This window comes from Oxyura jamaicensis, chromosome Z, assembly GCF_011077185.1.
Source record: "Oxyura jamaicensis isolate SHBP4307 breed ruddy duck chromosome Z, BPBGC_Ojam_1.0, whole genome shotgun sequence".
In the NCBI taxonomy this organism is placed as follows: domain Eukaryota; kingdom Metazoa; phylum Chordata; class Aves; order Anseriformes; family Anatidae; genus Oxyura; species Oxyura jamaicensis.
In genome coordinates this window covers 11,132,563-11,149,457 of record NC_048926.1, presented here as the reverse complement: position 1 = coordinate 11,149,457, position 16,895 = coordinate 11,132,563, and the positions used below count along the sequence as shown (strand labels likewise).

The following is a 16,895-nucleotide window of genomic DNA, read 5'->3' as shown; positions in this document are numbered from 1 at the left end:
AAGATGCCCGACCCAGTCAATTTCCCACTTTTCTTGTGCTCTAATTAACCAAGAGACACTGATCAATAAATCCTCATTCAAGAAAGAGCAGATCAGTGAACACAGGAGAGAGGTGGCTGAGCTCCCATTATTGCCCTGTCTCCATGTGCTGACAAAGGGAGGAGGAAAAGAAATACTGGGGAGGTATAAATCAAAATGCTTTTGTTTCAGGGGAAGGGTAATTGGAAGAATCTGTACAGTAAATGTTCACTGTAGCAGAGAATGAGAAGAAACAGTGCTTTATTGCCTGGCTGCAGAGAACGGTAAACTTGGAGACGAAATTGCCATGTTTTGTGGCTTCACGAGAGCTTATGGTGTCCTGACTGAGTTGAATGGCAGAGTCTATGCTCCCTATAGGTCTTTGCTCTACTGCTTGTATGCTTAGACTGTCATCGTGGATTATACTCAAACTAACTTCTTAAACTTCCTTGCAGTGGCAGTAAAAAGTATTTTAACTGCAAATAAGCAAGGAAATCTGTTTTCTAAACTTAAGATTTTTTTTTCAAAAATGCTCTGAAGTCTGGGATGTATCTCTTCAGTGAGGGGTGTATGTGGTGGTGGCTGTTTTGTACAAAACACATCAATAACTTGACTTTGCATCTTGGTGAAGTGGTGCATAGTAGTAGGTTACCAACTGCAGGAGGCTGGAATTACCACTATAACTAAGGTAACAGTGAAATTAATCATCAGGGACATTTCAAAGAAACTAAAATTTTGCCAGAATGTCAGTTTTTAAAAGAAATAAAGATGAATATGTGTTGGGTGTTCTTTGGCCAGTTTAAGGAATACGTGAAAGGTGGCTATTAATAGAGCAGTCTGTAGCAACCTAAAACCCAACTTTAAATATACTCAATATTATATACTCAAATACTCATAACCTCAATACAATATATGTACTTGAAATTAAAGAACAGAAACTTCCAAAAGTTCAGAAAACATGGTATAAAACTGGAAGATATTATATATTCTTATACATGGTTAATGAAGTTTTTTGAGTGAAGCTACACTGCAAGTTTGTAAATCAGAAATACAATGTGTTGTTATGTGTGTTTAGTTTCAAGTAGGGATTGTCTGGACTAAAATCCTAAACTCCTGATTGCTACCCACTTTGCAAAAATATTTTATATGCTTTATTTTTATATCTGAACCAGCCTAGTTCTTTTTAACCTGTCATTGTTGACGGTTTCATTCTTGGTGATTTAATTTTAGCGCTTTATATATACTGTCAAAAATGGAGATAATATTCTAGCTATGACCTGCTAGGTATTCACTAAGGTCTTTCATACAGTTTTCCTGTTAATACAGCTTAGAATGGAATTTTCCCTTTGCCAAAAGACTTGTTTTTTGTTGATTTGTTTGTTTTTTAGTCGACTGCTTGAATTACTACTTTTTTTTCTGCCATTCTAAATTAGGCACTCCTTTATTGTATATTTTATATTTGTTCCCCGTTTTTCACTCTGACTATAATACTTTGCATTTCTTTCTGATTTTATCTCGTTGTCCTTGGAAACATCTCCAGTTAAGGATCACCTTGCCGTTATGAAGCTGTCCTAACATTGCAGCTCATTTCTGTTCAGTGTTATCTACAGACTCTATAAGAAGATGTTCTCCTCTTCTGTTGTTTGTAGTAAGAATTACTAGAACTACAGAACTAAACTTGGGATGTATTTCACTGGAACACTTAAAGCTTCTACTGACTGGTAACAAGCATCTTTCTGATTACTGGGAAGCTTTACTAAAAATACGACTTTGTATCTAGTGCTTCTCCTTTATTTGTGGAATTGTTTTGATGTGGTTAAGTTTTTCTTTGTTTCTTATTAGCATTTTATATGCATCAGGTAAAAAGATAACTTATAAAACAATTTAAATTGTCATATTTAATCATTATTTTCATAAGCAGCTTTGATGCTGTAGTAATTCTTCCTTTCACTAAAGAAATAGTATTTTTCTTTTGAGAGGGGAGGTTATTTTTTTATAATTAAAATATATTGATTTGAGCTAATTTAATCCATATGATTTTAGTTTGGTGCTGTTGTCTTTCTAACCAGAGGATAAAAAAAAAGGGTAGTTGTATTAGGTGGATATAACTGCTTGTACTGGTAAACAAGCAGTTACTCAAGTTCTTAAAATTTATTATGTTCCTGTATTTATTTAAATTTAAATTTAAATTTAAATTTAAATTTAAATTTAATTTATTTAAATTAAAATTTATTATGTTCCTGTAAATGATTTTCTTTCTCCTGTGCTCTCTTGGGTAAATAATTCAATTAAATCATTTTAGAATTTATTAAATGACAAACATAACCCTGTGTAATATGTAATGTCATCTCTTGTACATACATATTTTGCCTAATATGTATGAATTAACTGTTAGTGAATGGAATGTAATATTGCTGGTCAGCATGTTCTTTGGAGCTGTAAAACTTACAGATGTTGTCTTGAACCTACTTTTATCTGCTGATCTATGGAAGAAAACCAGTTTTCCTGTTTTTTCAGTTTCTAATTGATTTCTTAGTTTCATGTGGCCTAATTGTTTAATACTGCAGTATTTTGAATACATTGATTTGAAGCAGTAAAATAGAGTGAGCAGTTTAACACTGTAGTATACTTTGTTTTGAGGAGGAAGTGAAGGACTTAGGTCAGTGGATTATATTCCTTAAAAATATGTATATATCAAAAAGAGGTATTAAATATGTATGATTGCTATAAGTTTAGTTAATTAGCCTTTAATTTAGGTTATAGATAGCTGACTTAATATAGCTTTTTTAAAAATTAAAATCTTGAATAGTTTAACAACTAGTTGTTTTTTTTTATTAAAAAAGTATTCTTACAGATTTGTCACTTTTTAAAGTTTTCCTTTGTTCTCATAACAGGTAGATTTTTCCTGTGTTTTGTTGTTCGATGTCTATGTTATATGAACTATGTGAAAATACTGTGTTTCATTCTGTCCTAGGTGATTTGCAAGTCAGATGCTCCTACAGGGGATGTTCTGCTTGATGAAGCTTTGAAACACATAAAAGAGACCCAGCCTCCTGAAACAGTACAAAATTGGATTGAACTGCTTAGTGGTAAGCCTTGAACATACCATATTTGCTCTTTTCCCCCTCAATGTGACATCACTAGAGACTACACTGCAAGATTTTAGAGAAGGAATTATGCAAAAGTTTAATTAGTCTGTCCTCTAGAGTAGTCTCTTGTTGATTGTAGCCTTTAATCAAACATAAGTAACTGTTTCCTTTGGCTTAAGTTGGTACAGAAAGGATCTAGGTGTGTCAGACAACATTTTAACTCTGTGGAAGAGGTATCTTCTGCTGAATCCAATGTGAATCAGGGCTGTGCCATGGAGATGTCTAACTGCCTTCCTCTGTAACTGGCAGCAAGGGGTAGTGGAAATTTAGAGTATATTCATATGGATTCAGTATTCAGAGCTTTTTGATAAGGAAAGAAGGTAAGGAGCTCACTGTTCCTGTGTAAAAATTGAGGCAGAAAATTCAGCCATCAACCACAGAGAAACAATAGAGAGAGTTCTGTTTTTCTATTACCTGGAGAGATGTAACATATATTCAACATATATTCTAATGTCATGTGTTTCTAGTTGTTCAAAACAAAGGCTTCAAAATGAGCACTTAGTGCGCAGCTTTTCCTGTAAAGGAAATTAAACTAAAATATATTAAACTGCATAAATTAAACTGAAAAGACCAGTGACCAAAAGCATGTAGTGCTTTTTTTCTTTTCTGTCACCAAAATTTATTACCAAGGCTTGGCTGTTTTTACAAAACACAAAAAACAGCTTCCCTGGAGTAGATCAGAGCTGTACTTCAGTTACATGAGCAGTAGTGGGGAGGGAATTGCTATTTTGTCAACAACATAACTTTGGGCGGTAGGGGGTAATGAGACTTGAAGTTGTTCATCTAAATATGTTTGTTACTTGTAACAACACGTAAATGAATTTCAGAAATGAGCAAAACCTCTCCAGCTTTCTCTGCCTTGTTTTCATTACGTTCTTCCTGTTCCTCCTGTACCACCTGAAATAGCCTTCCTTGTACTTTAATATTAACTTGCACCATTCATACTCTGTGTCCTTGCCACTCCTTCCTTCCTGTCCCATGAGTGTTTTGTCAGTGAGAGAGAACAAAATATTTCTTGTCAGTAGGGGGCACGGCTGCAGCACATCCGTGCAGTCTAATCTGTTCTTATTCAGCTCTCCTCCACTTTTACAGCTTGCAAAAACAATACTTTTTCTCTGCCCATATACATAATTTGCACTGACCTTGTCTCCCAGGGAAGAGCACATCAAGTTAGTACTGACTCACAAAAGGTCAACTACTGAGTGAACAATGCTGTAGGTTTCCATGAGGCACGAGCCTGCTAAGCTTTGTCTTTGGGAAGATCATCGTGATTAGTGTTGTGGCTGAGCCTTGGATCAATCCTTTTTACTTGCTCAAGGGTATTTAATTACTAGTTCTTTGATGGTATTAGGGTTCTTTGCATTTCCCATGGTTAAGGGAGCTGCCCTGTGATTTTTTTCTTTTAAAATTTTACTTCATGGCTGGATACTGGAAAATAGCTATTTCAGCTGTAATTATCAGAGATGCATAGAATACTGCTTAAAGTTCTAGTACGTACAAGTTCAAAGCCATCACAGAAATACTTTTATGGACATTTGAGGCAGTGTTTGTCAGGCTGTTGTTGTTTATCAGATCACTAAGTGAAGCAAGTGTAGGAAATATGGAAGTTCAGATCAACATAGGTTTTCCTGCAGATGTAATAAATCTTACACCATTATGTCTGTGTAATGGTGGAGATTGGTCACAAGGTGTCAGCACAGTCCTGATTTTTATTATCACATAGAGACATTCACCTAACAAATGTAGAAGCATCTAGGAAATAACCTTTGCTATGGGGAACACTATAAGGAGACTGCATTTTTTGGGGGCAGTGGTGGCTGGCATATGATAGTTTCATTCATGGTCAAGCTGGGAAATCACACCTTGGTGAGGTGTAGGACCTACAGGGACTTGCATAGCTCAGGCTTGGGTAGGTTCTTTATCTTCCACTATGCGGTTGGTGTTGCCTCCTTTGTGTACTTAACCTGGCTGTTACTTAGATACAGCTTGTCACCTTCCATCACAATGAGAGAAACCTTAAATTCATCTGTTTTTATTATTATTATCATTAAAAGTTAGCCAAAGATAAACTTTCTAAAATAAACACAAGTTGCTATAGAAGTTTTCATATTGTTTATGGAAAAAAACACTTCTACATAAGAAATGCTTATGCTGTTTCTGCCCTTGCCTCTTAAAAGAGCATAGGCTCTTTAATATCAGGAGGAGATTTGAGTACTTAAGGTAAATACTAAGATAAGCTGGACCTAAAAACTTTAGCTGAAAGAAATTTCGAATCAAAGAAGAATTTCTCGGTGCTCAACAACTTCAGTTTTATCAGTAGTTCCTGGTGTATTACTGTGTGCTTTTTGAATTTCTTCAAGTGCATGCACATGCTCTGAAGTACCCATTTTTCCTACCATAACAGAAGGTATTAGAAATAGTTTTTATAGAAACATCAAAGCCCACCTCAACACGAGTGCTCTTCTGTACATCCACCCACCCATGCTCATAAGGTGCATGCCTGTTTCACCTTGGAGGAAGCAGAAATGAAAAGAATAGCTTAAACCTGAAGAAATAAGAGGCATGAGGATGGCATATGGGATAGGTGTACGTTAGCTTGTCTTTGTGACAGAAAGAATAGTGAAGATGCTTCTTCCAGTCCCTGAGTTGACAGAGGATGGGCAGACAAGGTTGGAGGAGATGCTTTAATTTTTTTTTTTTTAATTTTTATGGTTACTGTTTAAAAAAAAGTCTTCATGGATGATTTTTTGTCAGTACAGGAGTGCTTATTTGTTATATCCTTCATCAAGACACGGCTTAGCTAGTGTTGCATCCCGACTTTAAATGCACACAAACTCGTCAAAGAGGCTCTCATGGTCTCAGTCTCTATGCGTCTATCTAGATGGGTCAGGGATCAGAAAAATGCTGACATGAGCATGCTATCTTACTGTTATCGTCAGCTATATGAATTTGACAGCTCATTCTGCACCACAGGAGGGGAAAAAATTGCTGTAGTAGTACAGCTTAGATTTTGCCTGACTGTTGGCTTTTTTGTTTGCTTTTTTTAGGTGAAACATGGAACCCATTAAAGTTGCACTACCAGTTACGAAATGTCCGTGAACGGTTAGCTAAAAATCTAGTGGAAAAAGGTGTACTGACAACAGAGAAACAGAACTTCCTTCTTTTTGACATGACTACGCACCCTCTCACCAACAACAATATCAAACAGCGCCTCATCAAGAAGGTTCAAGAAGCAGTTCTTGACAAATGGGTGAATGACCCCCACCGCATGGACAAGCGCTTGCTGGCACTCGTTTATTTAGCCCATGCTTCAGATGTTCTGGAGAACGCTTTTGCCCCCCTTTTGGATGAGCAGTATGATTTAGCCACAAAGAGAGTGCGGCAGCTTCTGGATTTAGACCCTGAGGTTGAATGTATGAAAGCCAACACGAATGAGGTTCTGTGGGCTGTTGTAGCAGCATTCACAAAATAACTGCAATCAGACTGAAGTGTTCTCTTTCATGTAAACCAGTTGTTTCTCTTCTATTGACTATTCATGTTTTCTGTAATTTGTACCTTCTCACATGAATCGGCTCTTGTTTAATGGGAATTATAAGTGGTGTATTCCCTCTTTCTCTGTGCATCTGTATACAGGATTCTGCTGGTACAAGAGACCTTCCTGTTTAAAACAACAACAGAAAAAGGTTTTACTGCCATATTGGCATTCCATTTCCTATTAAATTTGAGTTAACTGAAATATTTCTGTTACTCTATTTTCTATCTTATTGTTACTGAAGTGGTTTAACATGGAAAGCACCTCGAGGAAATGTGCATGCAATTGGATCACTAGTCTCAGCTGACACAGATGTGTGCATGCATCAGTACTTCTGTAGTACAATTCATAACAGATAAAAAGGGCCTTTTTAAAAAATCACCAAAGCTCCATGTTGAAGTGTCTGTCAGGGCATTTTATACACAGATATTATTTCAATTATATCTAACAAAATTACTTTAAAAGCAGAAATTCCATTTAGCAGCTTTATCAATAGTTCCTGTAAAATGCCCCATAAATTTTACTTTACATGTAAGTCTCTTATGTACTTATACTTTCATTAGAATGATAGCTGAGTCACAAGGCTAGTGTAGAAAGGTCCAATTGTTTCATAAACCAGTTTTGGGATGGGATACATTCCATTATATTGTAAATATAGTTCAAGTTGTATATTAACAACTGCCCCATCTTAGTATTTTGCAAGATCTACTTAGTTGTACACCTGGTGCCCCTTACTTGCTGTCAGTCATTGCCATTTGGTGGAAGGAAAGGCCTCTTACAAGGAGTATGTATGTGAAAGCTGTTCATTTCCAGTGTCTACAGAGTTTGCCGTCTGGGTATTCTCTGTCTATGCATTGCCTTTGATAATTACAGTACAGAAGGAGACCACTTCCTGTCATTCTCTTTTTTTTTTTCTCCTCCCTCCTGTATGGAAGAGGCTTGTGACCAGTGCAGTTCTTGAGTGCAGTTTTTAATTTTGTTTGTACACAAGTTAATGTTTGTCTCTTAAATGTTATAATCTGTTTTATGTTTTAAAAAAAGTCCTAGCAGATCTTGCATGTAAATGGTTAGGAAGTAATGACTGCAGTTCAGATGATTAAGATTTCTGTAATGGGACACTACTATATTTTAATTTTTATATACAATTATGCTGATTAGCACACTTGTAAACAAAACAAAAAAAAAAACAACTATATAAAACTTCGGCTTTTTAAAACTTATTGCCTCTTTACCACTGCTTATTACATCTCCCATTCGTTTGACAGTGTAAATATTATGCATTGAACAAATTAAGCATTGATTTATATATTTTTTTCCTTATAACGCAGATTTATAGCGGGGCTTACAGGTGTTTAGAAACTTTATTGGTTAATATTCAGAGCAAGAATACTAGATGGTATATAACTGTAGAGCTGAAATTTAAGAGATCCCTTAATCTGTATACTAGCTTTTTACCTACAGTAAATAAACTATGATCTTGAAAGTGCCTGAAACAGAGGAAGCATGTCATTTTTATTTTTTGTTGCTAATTAGTAAGGTTTTATTGCTTAACTGCAAGCTTTAGTTAATATCCTTCTTATTAGAAAGGGCGAGTTTATGTTAAGTAGATCAAACTGACCTAATCGGTGGAGTCGCTCAGATCTGCAGGGTTCATGACCGAGACAGAGTTAGCGTATGAGTGTGCAGCCGTGCCCACTATGGGTAGACCTATCTTGAGCACAACTCTACAGCCTCATCTGTGACTGGACTTCCAATTTTGCACTTCATTTCGTATCATTTAGATGTTTAAGTAGTTGACTTTAAAATACAACTTAAATTCATCATACTTAAGTAACCTTTTTTTAATAAAGGTTTTTAAAATACGGTCCTTAACATTTAATGCCACACTGTTCTTTCAGTTCTTAAATGCTGTTTCTTTAGAAAAATGAAATTAAGAGTATATTGTAAGGTATTTCAAACTCTCGTTTACAAATAAAAAGATACAGTGTTTTCTCACTTGTAAGATGCTGTGTTTAAAACTTTGAGGAGCTTGGGCATGAACTTTCAGCTTGGATATTTATTTTAAGCTTTTTCAAAATTTGTTTTAAATGGAGGAAAAATGAGAGTTGCTGTGTTGCTCTTGTATTTGACAGCTTACAGAATACTTTCTGTACTTGATAGTATATGCAAACTTACTGCTTTTATTGTCTCTCCTGATGTTTTTTCATTTTCTGTAGCTTTTATTCTCTGTAGGAGAATAAAATCAGTTGGAAGGGTCAGAGAAATAGTGAAGTATTCAGGAGTAAGTTGAATACGCAAAATTTTTAAAACAGCTTTCAAAAGCTATATTTGAAACATCCTTCAGACTGACAGTATATTTTTGTAGTCCCTTTTCTGTCCTCTTATCTTCATTCTGTATTTATGTTTCTGCTGGGTTTCACGTTAGGTTGTGGAAGATACAGGGGTTTTGTCTCCCTTAGAGCCAATATGTTTAGAAATGTCACCCTTCTTCAGCTGCCTTTAGAGAGAGGTTTCCACCCCCAAATAGAAGATAACTCCTTGCAATATTTATCAGCTTTCTCTTCCTTCAAGGTAGAACCTGAGTGATAGAGTTTGTATTAGGTGTATCAAAGAACCCTCTGATAGGTTTGATGTAAGTAACAAGTGGTTTGTGAAGAGCGATGGTACCTTTTGCTAGACCACCTGATGTAAACCTGGGTGTATGGGGGACAAAGAACATCTTTTGGAGTCTTCGAGTCCAATGTGCTTTAAAAAACCCAAAGCCTCATGGGTGCTACCAGACCTTAAGTCTAACAATAAAGGTAAGTTTGGTACGTTAACAGGGATTGATTAAGCAAACATCCTTGCCTTCGTTGGTGTTTCAGTGTCTAATAAAGTGGCTGAACATGGGAGACTGCGTTGTTCTGCTGAGATTCAGGTATTCCTTCTTCGTAATAGCTGCTGCTGCAGCTCACAGATTGGGTTTTAAGACAGTTTTGGCTGCTGTGAATCTGTCTCTCACTGGCTACTTGAAGTAAAGATTGCTATCTATAGCCTGAAGAACCTGAACCTAAAGGGAAAATAAGTGTTGTTATTCAGGGACTCATTCTTCTAAAACAAACTTCTCAGTTAATCCCAAAAATTGGATTTTGAAGGATAAATCTACAAATGGCATAGGCATATACATTTAATTTTACAGTCCTTGGGATTTCCATCCTCCCGTGTTTCTTGAGATGGCTTTACAGTGCTCCTTTATGAGGTGTTAGTGAAAACTCTGTGCCATGCATGATGCTTTCGAGGTGAAAATTGCATAAATTGGCTATAAGACTGGTGGCTGAGTGTTCATGTGTTCATGCCCATTTCTCCTACAAAGTAAAGATATGTATTAACTGTGTTCTCTGTGAACTGGACTGAATCTGTACTGCAACAAAATAAAGCACCCTTTCAAGCTATGAGCTGCAAGTGGTAAATGTGTATCACATGCATGCAGTACCTGAAGGATTTTTTTTTTTTTTTTTCATTTATTCAGTAGTTTGAGTATTTTTCCTAAGGTCTTCACCCGTTTGGGAAATGGAACTTTTCAGATTTCCATTAAAGTGTCAGTTCTATCTAAACTGAGCTTCAGGCACTTCAGGTAGTCAAAAGCTTGTTTGCGTCCTAGTTTCCCTCTATTGTGTCCATCTATCTTTCTAAATGGAAAGGGGGTTTCAGGTTCAGAGAAGTACACATGTTTTGAAAAATAACTCCTTTATTCTGTGGGTATGCTTACTTTTCAACAGTTTAATTACTCAGGCAACGAGGTGCTGCCAAGTGCTTTATAAGCATCAAATATAAAAGCATGACTTCAGGTGGCCTTGGGTAGGAGGGGAAGAAACATAGTCAGAATACTGCCTGTGTTCATCTCTGGACATGATCATCTGGAGTCTCCTCTCATTGCCTCTTTTCTTCTCCTTCCTACAAACCTGTGAAGAGTTCTTGATAAGAAATGCCTTCTCACTCAGGAGGAGGAGAAGCTTCTGTAGAAACAGAAAAGCTGGCTTGTAAGACAGCAGAAAGAACAGAGAAAGAAATGCTTATCATCAGAAGTAGTTCAGTAGTAGTCTTTTTTTTTTCCCAATACCTTTCCAAACTCAGTTTTCTGTTTCTATTTTTTTCTCTCAAAAATTTGGCACCTGATTTTTTTTTTTTTTAATCCCTATTTCTTGGTGACTTCCTCTTTGTGCTCACAAACAATTTACCAACTTGGAACATAAATGTTTCCACCCTTGCCTTTTTATTACTAAGCTTTTCACTGCCTTTAGTTTTAGAGTCATCTTGAGCTTAGATCGCTATTACCTCATCCTCAGTGTTGCTTTCACCTCTTCTCTGATTCCCTAGTGAGGCTTTGAGGAACCTCCCTCTTCTTCAACAAATACCTTTGTCTATGCTAGCTGCCTCAGTGGCTGAAGTAAAGCAGCTGGCTTTCTGATCCAGCTTACAAGATGTGATTTGTTCAGATGAACAAAAGCTGACGCTAATTTACATTGAAACTTCTCTTTGCTTGCTTCCAAAGCAAGCTATTGTCCATGCAGCAGGGAGGACTTAGAGCGGAGTATCATGAGTTTTGCCAGTTCTCTAATGTAAATAGATCTTGTTCCTGAGTCAGTGCTCTAAGGACTTGCTATCTCCTTACTCAAGCTTTTATTGTAGTAAGGTCATATACAAGATTAATCCTCCCTTTTGGGCTATCTGCTTGTTAAAAAGGCATGAGTTTGTGCTGCAACTCTAAAAAGCATCTTCTCTAGTGGGCCATTTAATTTTATGGAAGTTGTAGACAAATTATTTTGAAGGCTGCTTCACTTCTATAATGAGATAAGTAGGAGAAGGTAGAGGCATAGATACACTTACAGTGTGATTGCATTAAGTCCTGTTTTCCTGGCAAAAGAGACTGAAATATTTTACTGTTCCATTTTTGCTGTCTTGACTCCCAGTACATCACTCAGTTCCTGCCGTTCTGGTACATTTGATGTCTTCTGAGACTGGATTTGCCATCACCTAATGCACTAGTCCAGCAGGATTTAGCACGTGTTGCCATTCTTTACTCCTTCCTTTTGTACTTCTCTTCTTTTTCCCTTTGCCCTGGGATTGGTCTTGAAAGTAGGTGTTAGGAGAAGACTTGAGTGGTGTATTGTAAAGTGAAATGGCAGGGAGTTTGTAAGCTTTCTTTGATGCTGTCAGAGTGTCTTTATAGGTCCTTCTTTGTTTTCTGCCTGTTTAAATGGAGTCATAACCAGCTCTTAGAATTCTGTTCTGACTCCTTAATCTCCAGAGGACCTCAGTCACTTCCGAAAGTAAGATTTAGCTAAGTCATATGTCAGTTTTGCAATGCTAAATAGTACGCCTACACGCCGTTAAAAATCTCAGGCCCTACGTTCAAGGGACCTGCAGAAGAAATTTAGCCAAACCAGGTCATTTCTCCTAGCAGCAACTTCGCTGTAACCCACCTCAGCTATGGAGAAGTCAACCTGGTGGAGAAATCACTCTCGTGCCTGAACACAAATGGCTCCAGGAGGGCTGCTTCTCCCAGTGAGGCCTGTGATTCCTGAGGCACCTTATGCAACTTCTTAATGGCATTTTGAAAAGCTTTTGCATGGCTACGAGCTTTATTGCTCTTTGCCCCACTCCCTTGTGAAAGAGGAGCTGGCCAGGGGCCAGCGGCAAGGAAGCCTCGCTGCCTCTGGGCTGGCGTGGGTGCTGCTTTCGGTCCAGGTGTGCTGTGAACTATGGACCTGAGCATCTTCTCCAGGAGGCTGCTCTCCCAGTGATCCTGCCCAATGTGCACCAGGGAGACATTTGGGGCTGAAGCATCGCCCTGAGAATAGCAGGAGAGACTGGAGAGCTGTGCACAAAGGGGTCCACCAGTCAACATGCTGCAGATGTATCTGGGGCTGTGCTCGTGCCTGCGTGGGAGAGGAACAGTCGACCATTCACAAAGGTTTCAGTCATCCAGGAAAACAACACGTCATGGGGGTGAGCGGTTGTACTTGAAACAGAGTGCCTGTGACCTTCCATACGCTGGAACATGTACAAATAAAACAGGCTGAAATAAAATGGAATTATAAACACATTTAGAATAACAACTGAGGTCTGTCAGTTGGATGCGTTGCAAACAGGAAATGGAGCTAAATTCACTGCATTAGTAAATTGCTTGCTGCAAAGATGTTGCCTGGTGTTAGGCACCACCAGCACTGACAGTGGTCCAGCTGAAGATTTACACGTATTTTAATATACCCAAACCTGAGACGCTCAGCCAAAGAGATAAAGGATCCCTCCTGCATGAGTAGCTCTGATATGCAGGGGAATCTGTACACAACATTTACAGATAGGCATTTGAACCAACTTCTTACATTCTTCTAGAGGAAGGAGTCTTCTTTTGTTGGTATTAAAGTATCCTCTTCTTTCCCCCATTTTTTATAGAGAATGGACAGGACGTGCTGCCAAGATCACGTTGGCTGACAGTCAGCACGAGGGTTAGGGATTTGTGAGCCATGAGCAGCAGAAATAACTGGTATGTTTTCATTTACCCTGTGCAGTGATGGAGAGAAGAGACCATTGCTTCAGCTTTAATTGAAGTGTGTCTTCAGAAAGCAATTGCTTAGAAGATAACTAAAGGTATGAGCAGGTTGGTGACTATCCTGCTCTTAGCATTTCTTGCAGGCAATGTTCATCAGCTCCACAGAAAAGAGTTCAGAAATCCAAGCGTTCACCCTGTGGGGTTACGGTAATGAACGGGGTTTGAGTCTGCTCAGTCCTCAGCCCTCTGGCTGCAGTCAGATGAGTTCCAGCACTCCCACATCTGTCTCTGAGCCTCTCAGGGCTCACAGATTGCTGCTGGCTGGTTTCAGAGGCACAACCAATTGCCCTGGCTGCTCTGGAGGCTCCTCTGGGGCTTGTTTCCTGCCCGTGGCTTCCTGCACCCAGCGCTGCAGATCCAGAGGGTTTGTGAGGGAGCTGCACGTACCCACAGTGAATGCCACAGGGCTGTCAATGACTGGGGGAGATGACTGACATGAAACATGGAATATGCTGGAAAAGCCTAAACAGGGAGCTCAGTGTGTGCCCCAATAGCTTGGGATGAAGGGGGCAGCTGGCATGAAAGACTGCTGGGTGTGTGTAGATGAGGGGGTTCAACCCAGGGGGCTGAGAGGGATGGTGAGCTTCAGCCAGGAGAAACCACAGCAACTGATGGAGGTCCTTGGGGACAGGGGAAAGATAAAAACTATGCCTGTCTTTAGGATAGAGAACGTGGTGCAGTCAGGCTTGTCTCAAGTGCCAGGCAAGCACAGGAAGCATGTCCTCTTGAGTCGATTTCCAGAGTGTAACAGAGAGGAAGATGCTTGGGAGTGGTCAAAGATTTATGAAGTGCAAACTGGGCCTGACCACCTCCACTGCCTCCTGTGATGAAATGCCTGGCTGAAGGGGCTGGGGGGCAGTGACTATGAGACCACTTGTCTTCAGTGAGGCTTTCAACACCATCTCAGCAGCACGGTTGTAAGGAGCTGTGGAAGTACGGGCTGGAAGTCCAGGCTGTTGAGTGAGGTGAGGACTGGCTGGGCTGCTGGGCTCCTGTGGTAGGCTGGGGCTAATATTGTTCAGTAACCACACGAGGAGACAAAGAACTTCTTCGGAAAAGTTGAGGGTGATACTAAGTTAATGGAGAGTGTTCGGCATGCTGAAGGGATGAGCTTCCGTTCAGAGGGACACAGAGAAACTCGGAACAGGGAGGACAGATATCTGAGGATGTTCAGCAAGGAGAAAGAAGTGCAGAGAGACCTGAACCTGTGGTGGAAAAAACCTAACCCATCAGTTTGGGCTGGGAGCTGAGTAGGAGCAGGCCATGGGGCATGGTGAATATAAGCCACCAGGACACTCCCCTCACAATGTGAAGGTGACCAGCAGTTTGAAGGAAGTTGTTAGGCCCCTCTACTACGCACTGGAGATCTCATCCCCATCACGAATACTAATGTCCAACTTTGTGTTCCCTGGCTTTTGTTCCCAAGGATGTTGAGAAAATAAGATCTAGCAAAGAGCTACCAGGATAGCCATGGGTCTAGGGGACATAGCCTACAAAAGAGAGCTGGGATTGTTTAATCTGGGGAAGAGGAGGCCTAGGGGCCCTCTAGCAGCAGCCAACAACTACTTGGGAGGGACATAAAACACGACAAAACCAACTGATCTCAGTAGTAGCAGAAGTAATGGATGTGTTCATCTCTGGCGTGACATGTCAGACATACTGTTCAGTTCTGACTCTAGAAATGAACAAATCAAACTGCACCTTTGGCATTTCAGGGCGGACTTCAGGAAAAAATCTTCACTTAGAGGGTGATGCAGTCCTGGGACAGCCTCACCAGAGGCCTTGTGGTAGCTCCACCCTTGGAGGTCTTATACATTTGTCTTGACAAAGCCATAGCTGTCTGGACCCAAGGATGGCAAAAACCCTGTTCCAGCCAGGAATTTGATCTGGATGGCCTTCAAAGATCAGGTGATTGATGCCCCATGACTGTCAGGGTCCAAGTGGCATTTGGACAATGCCCTCAGAAACATGCTTTAACTTTCAGTTAGCCCTGAAGTGCTAATCTCTGAAGAACTCTTTCAACTGAGGTATTCCATATAACACTGAGCTTTAAACATCCTTCTCGACTAACATTCCTGTAACCCTGGGATCAGCTTCATCACTTTGAGGGTGATTGCTAAGACAGATACTCCAACAGGCTTCCCATTTGACAGGCTGGTCAAATAGCAAAGGGGGAGATTGGGCTATGGTGGTCTGCTCTTATTTTATTTAAGCAGAAAATGAGGAAACAGGCAAAACCAGTATGCATGAGTCTAATTGGCTTTTACACCGGCTAGAAACATTATTCGGTTCTTTCATGGGTCTGGATTTAGATGCAGATTTTTAATATCCAATTTGACTGATGGAATGAAAACACCGTACCATCAGAAAAACTGCCAGCATTTATGTTTATTTTTTGAGGCAATGTTGATATCAGGCAGGTAATGCACAAAGGAGGTCTCATCCAGGCAGCCAACCCAAAGAAAGGCACAAGGCCTGCCTGTGCTGGAGGGGCTTTGGGATGACAGAAGCTCTGCACCTCAAGCCACTGCTGTCAGGATATCTTGGGCTGAGAATTTTCTTCAGCTTCTGTAACGTCAGGCAAGTCCATGTGTGTCATTTATGAAGTTGTTTCACTACTTTGAGCATTTGTATCCCACACAGAAAGGATCCTATCGTGGATACTGCTGTTAAACAAAAGGAGGTGAGAAACTGTTTTGCAAAAGTGTGAATTTCTAGGATATTTTCAGCAAATATCTACATCTGTCACTTTCTTCAAAGACAGGATTATGTATCTACACCAGCAAATTACTTGCCTTTCCTAACAAATACCCATCCATATTTATGAAAGAGTATCAAGGAACTTCATGGAGCATCATGAACTTGCACTCCACGTGGGGGTCCCTCTTTACGTACCAATCTGTATACCACGAGACTCTCATTCACACCATGGTTTTTAGCGTGGGCTCTTGGCATCTCTTATTTTGCAATTCAACTTTACTCAGGCCAATAAACAAATTGCCACCTCCATTCAGCCTCCCCCAGGAAGAGAAAAAGGCTCGTGTCACTCCAGAAATGAACAGCCAGAGCGCCCACAGAATAACTAACTCCCTTTTGGCATCCTGCTGTAAGGAGAAACATCACCCAGTATCAATTACGGAGAATCCACACACACACACACACAAAAAAAAAAAAAAAAAAAAAAAAAAAGCAAACTCAGCTGCAATCACAGTTTGCCAAAGAGTTGATTCATATCATAAATTGTGGTAATTGTTTTTTAATTTAATCAAGTGCACATATAGTTATGTAATTAAAAAGCATGTAGGCGTTCTAGATTTCTTTAGGAACTACCAAGCACTTTCAGTCTTGCTTTCCGTCTGCTTTGAGCCACAGGCAATGTAAAGCAAACTTTCTGAAGACCATTGCAATCTTTGCAAAAAAAGAAAGGGAAAATTTTAAAGCTGGTGTCCCATGTTAATGTAAAGAATGATTTACAGCTACTGCTAGAACCTGAGGAGCATGCCCCCAGCTGGCTGGGGTTTCTTGGCACATGGCTGGGATGTGCCAGAGCCAGGACAGAGGGGAAGGGAAGGGAAGGGAAGGGAAGGGAAGGGAAGGGAAGGGA

General features: G+C 39.6%; 1 protein-coding gene across 2 annotated transcripts in view; it reads left to right on the top strand.

The window, feature by feature from the left end:
• The window catches only part of GOLPH3 (golgi phosphoprotein 3), a 35,957-nt gene extending 25,827 nt beyond the window's left edge, over positions 1-10,130 (top strand). For both annotated transcript variants that reach the window (XM_035309765.1, XM_035309764.1), the window contains 2 exons: positions 2,993-3,107; positions 6,215-10,130. In XM_035309765.1, coding sequence (XP_035165656.1) covers positions 2,993-3,107; positions 6,215-6,639 — 540 coding nt within the window. In that variant the 3' untranslated portion in view covers positions 6,640-10,130. The remainder of the gene's footprint in view (positions 1-2,992; positions 3,108-6,214) is intronic.
• The last annotated feature ends 6,765 nt before the right edge of the window (positions 10,131-16,895 follow it).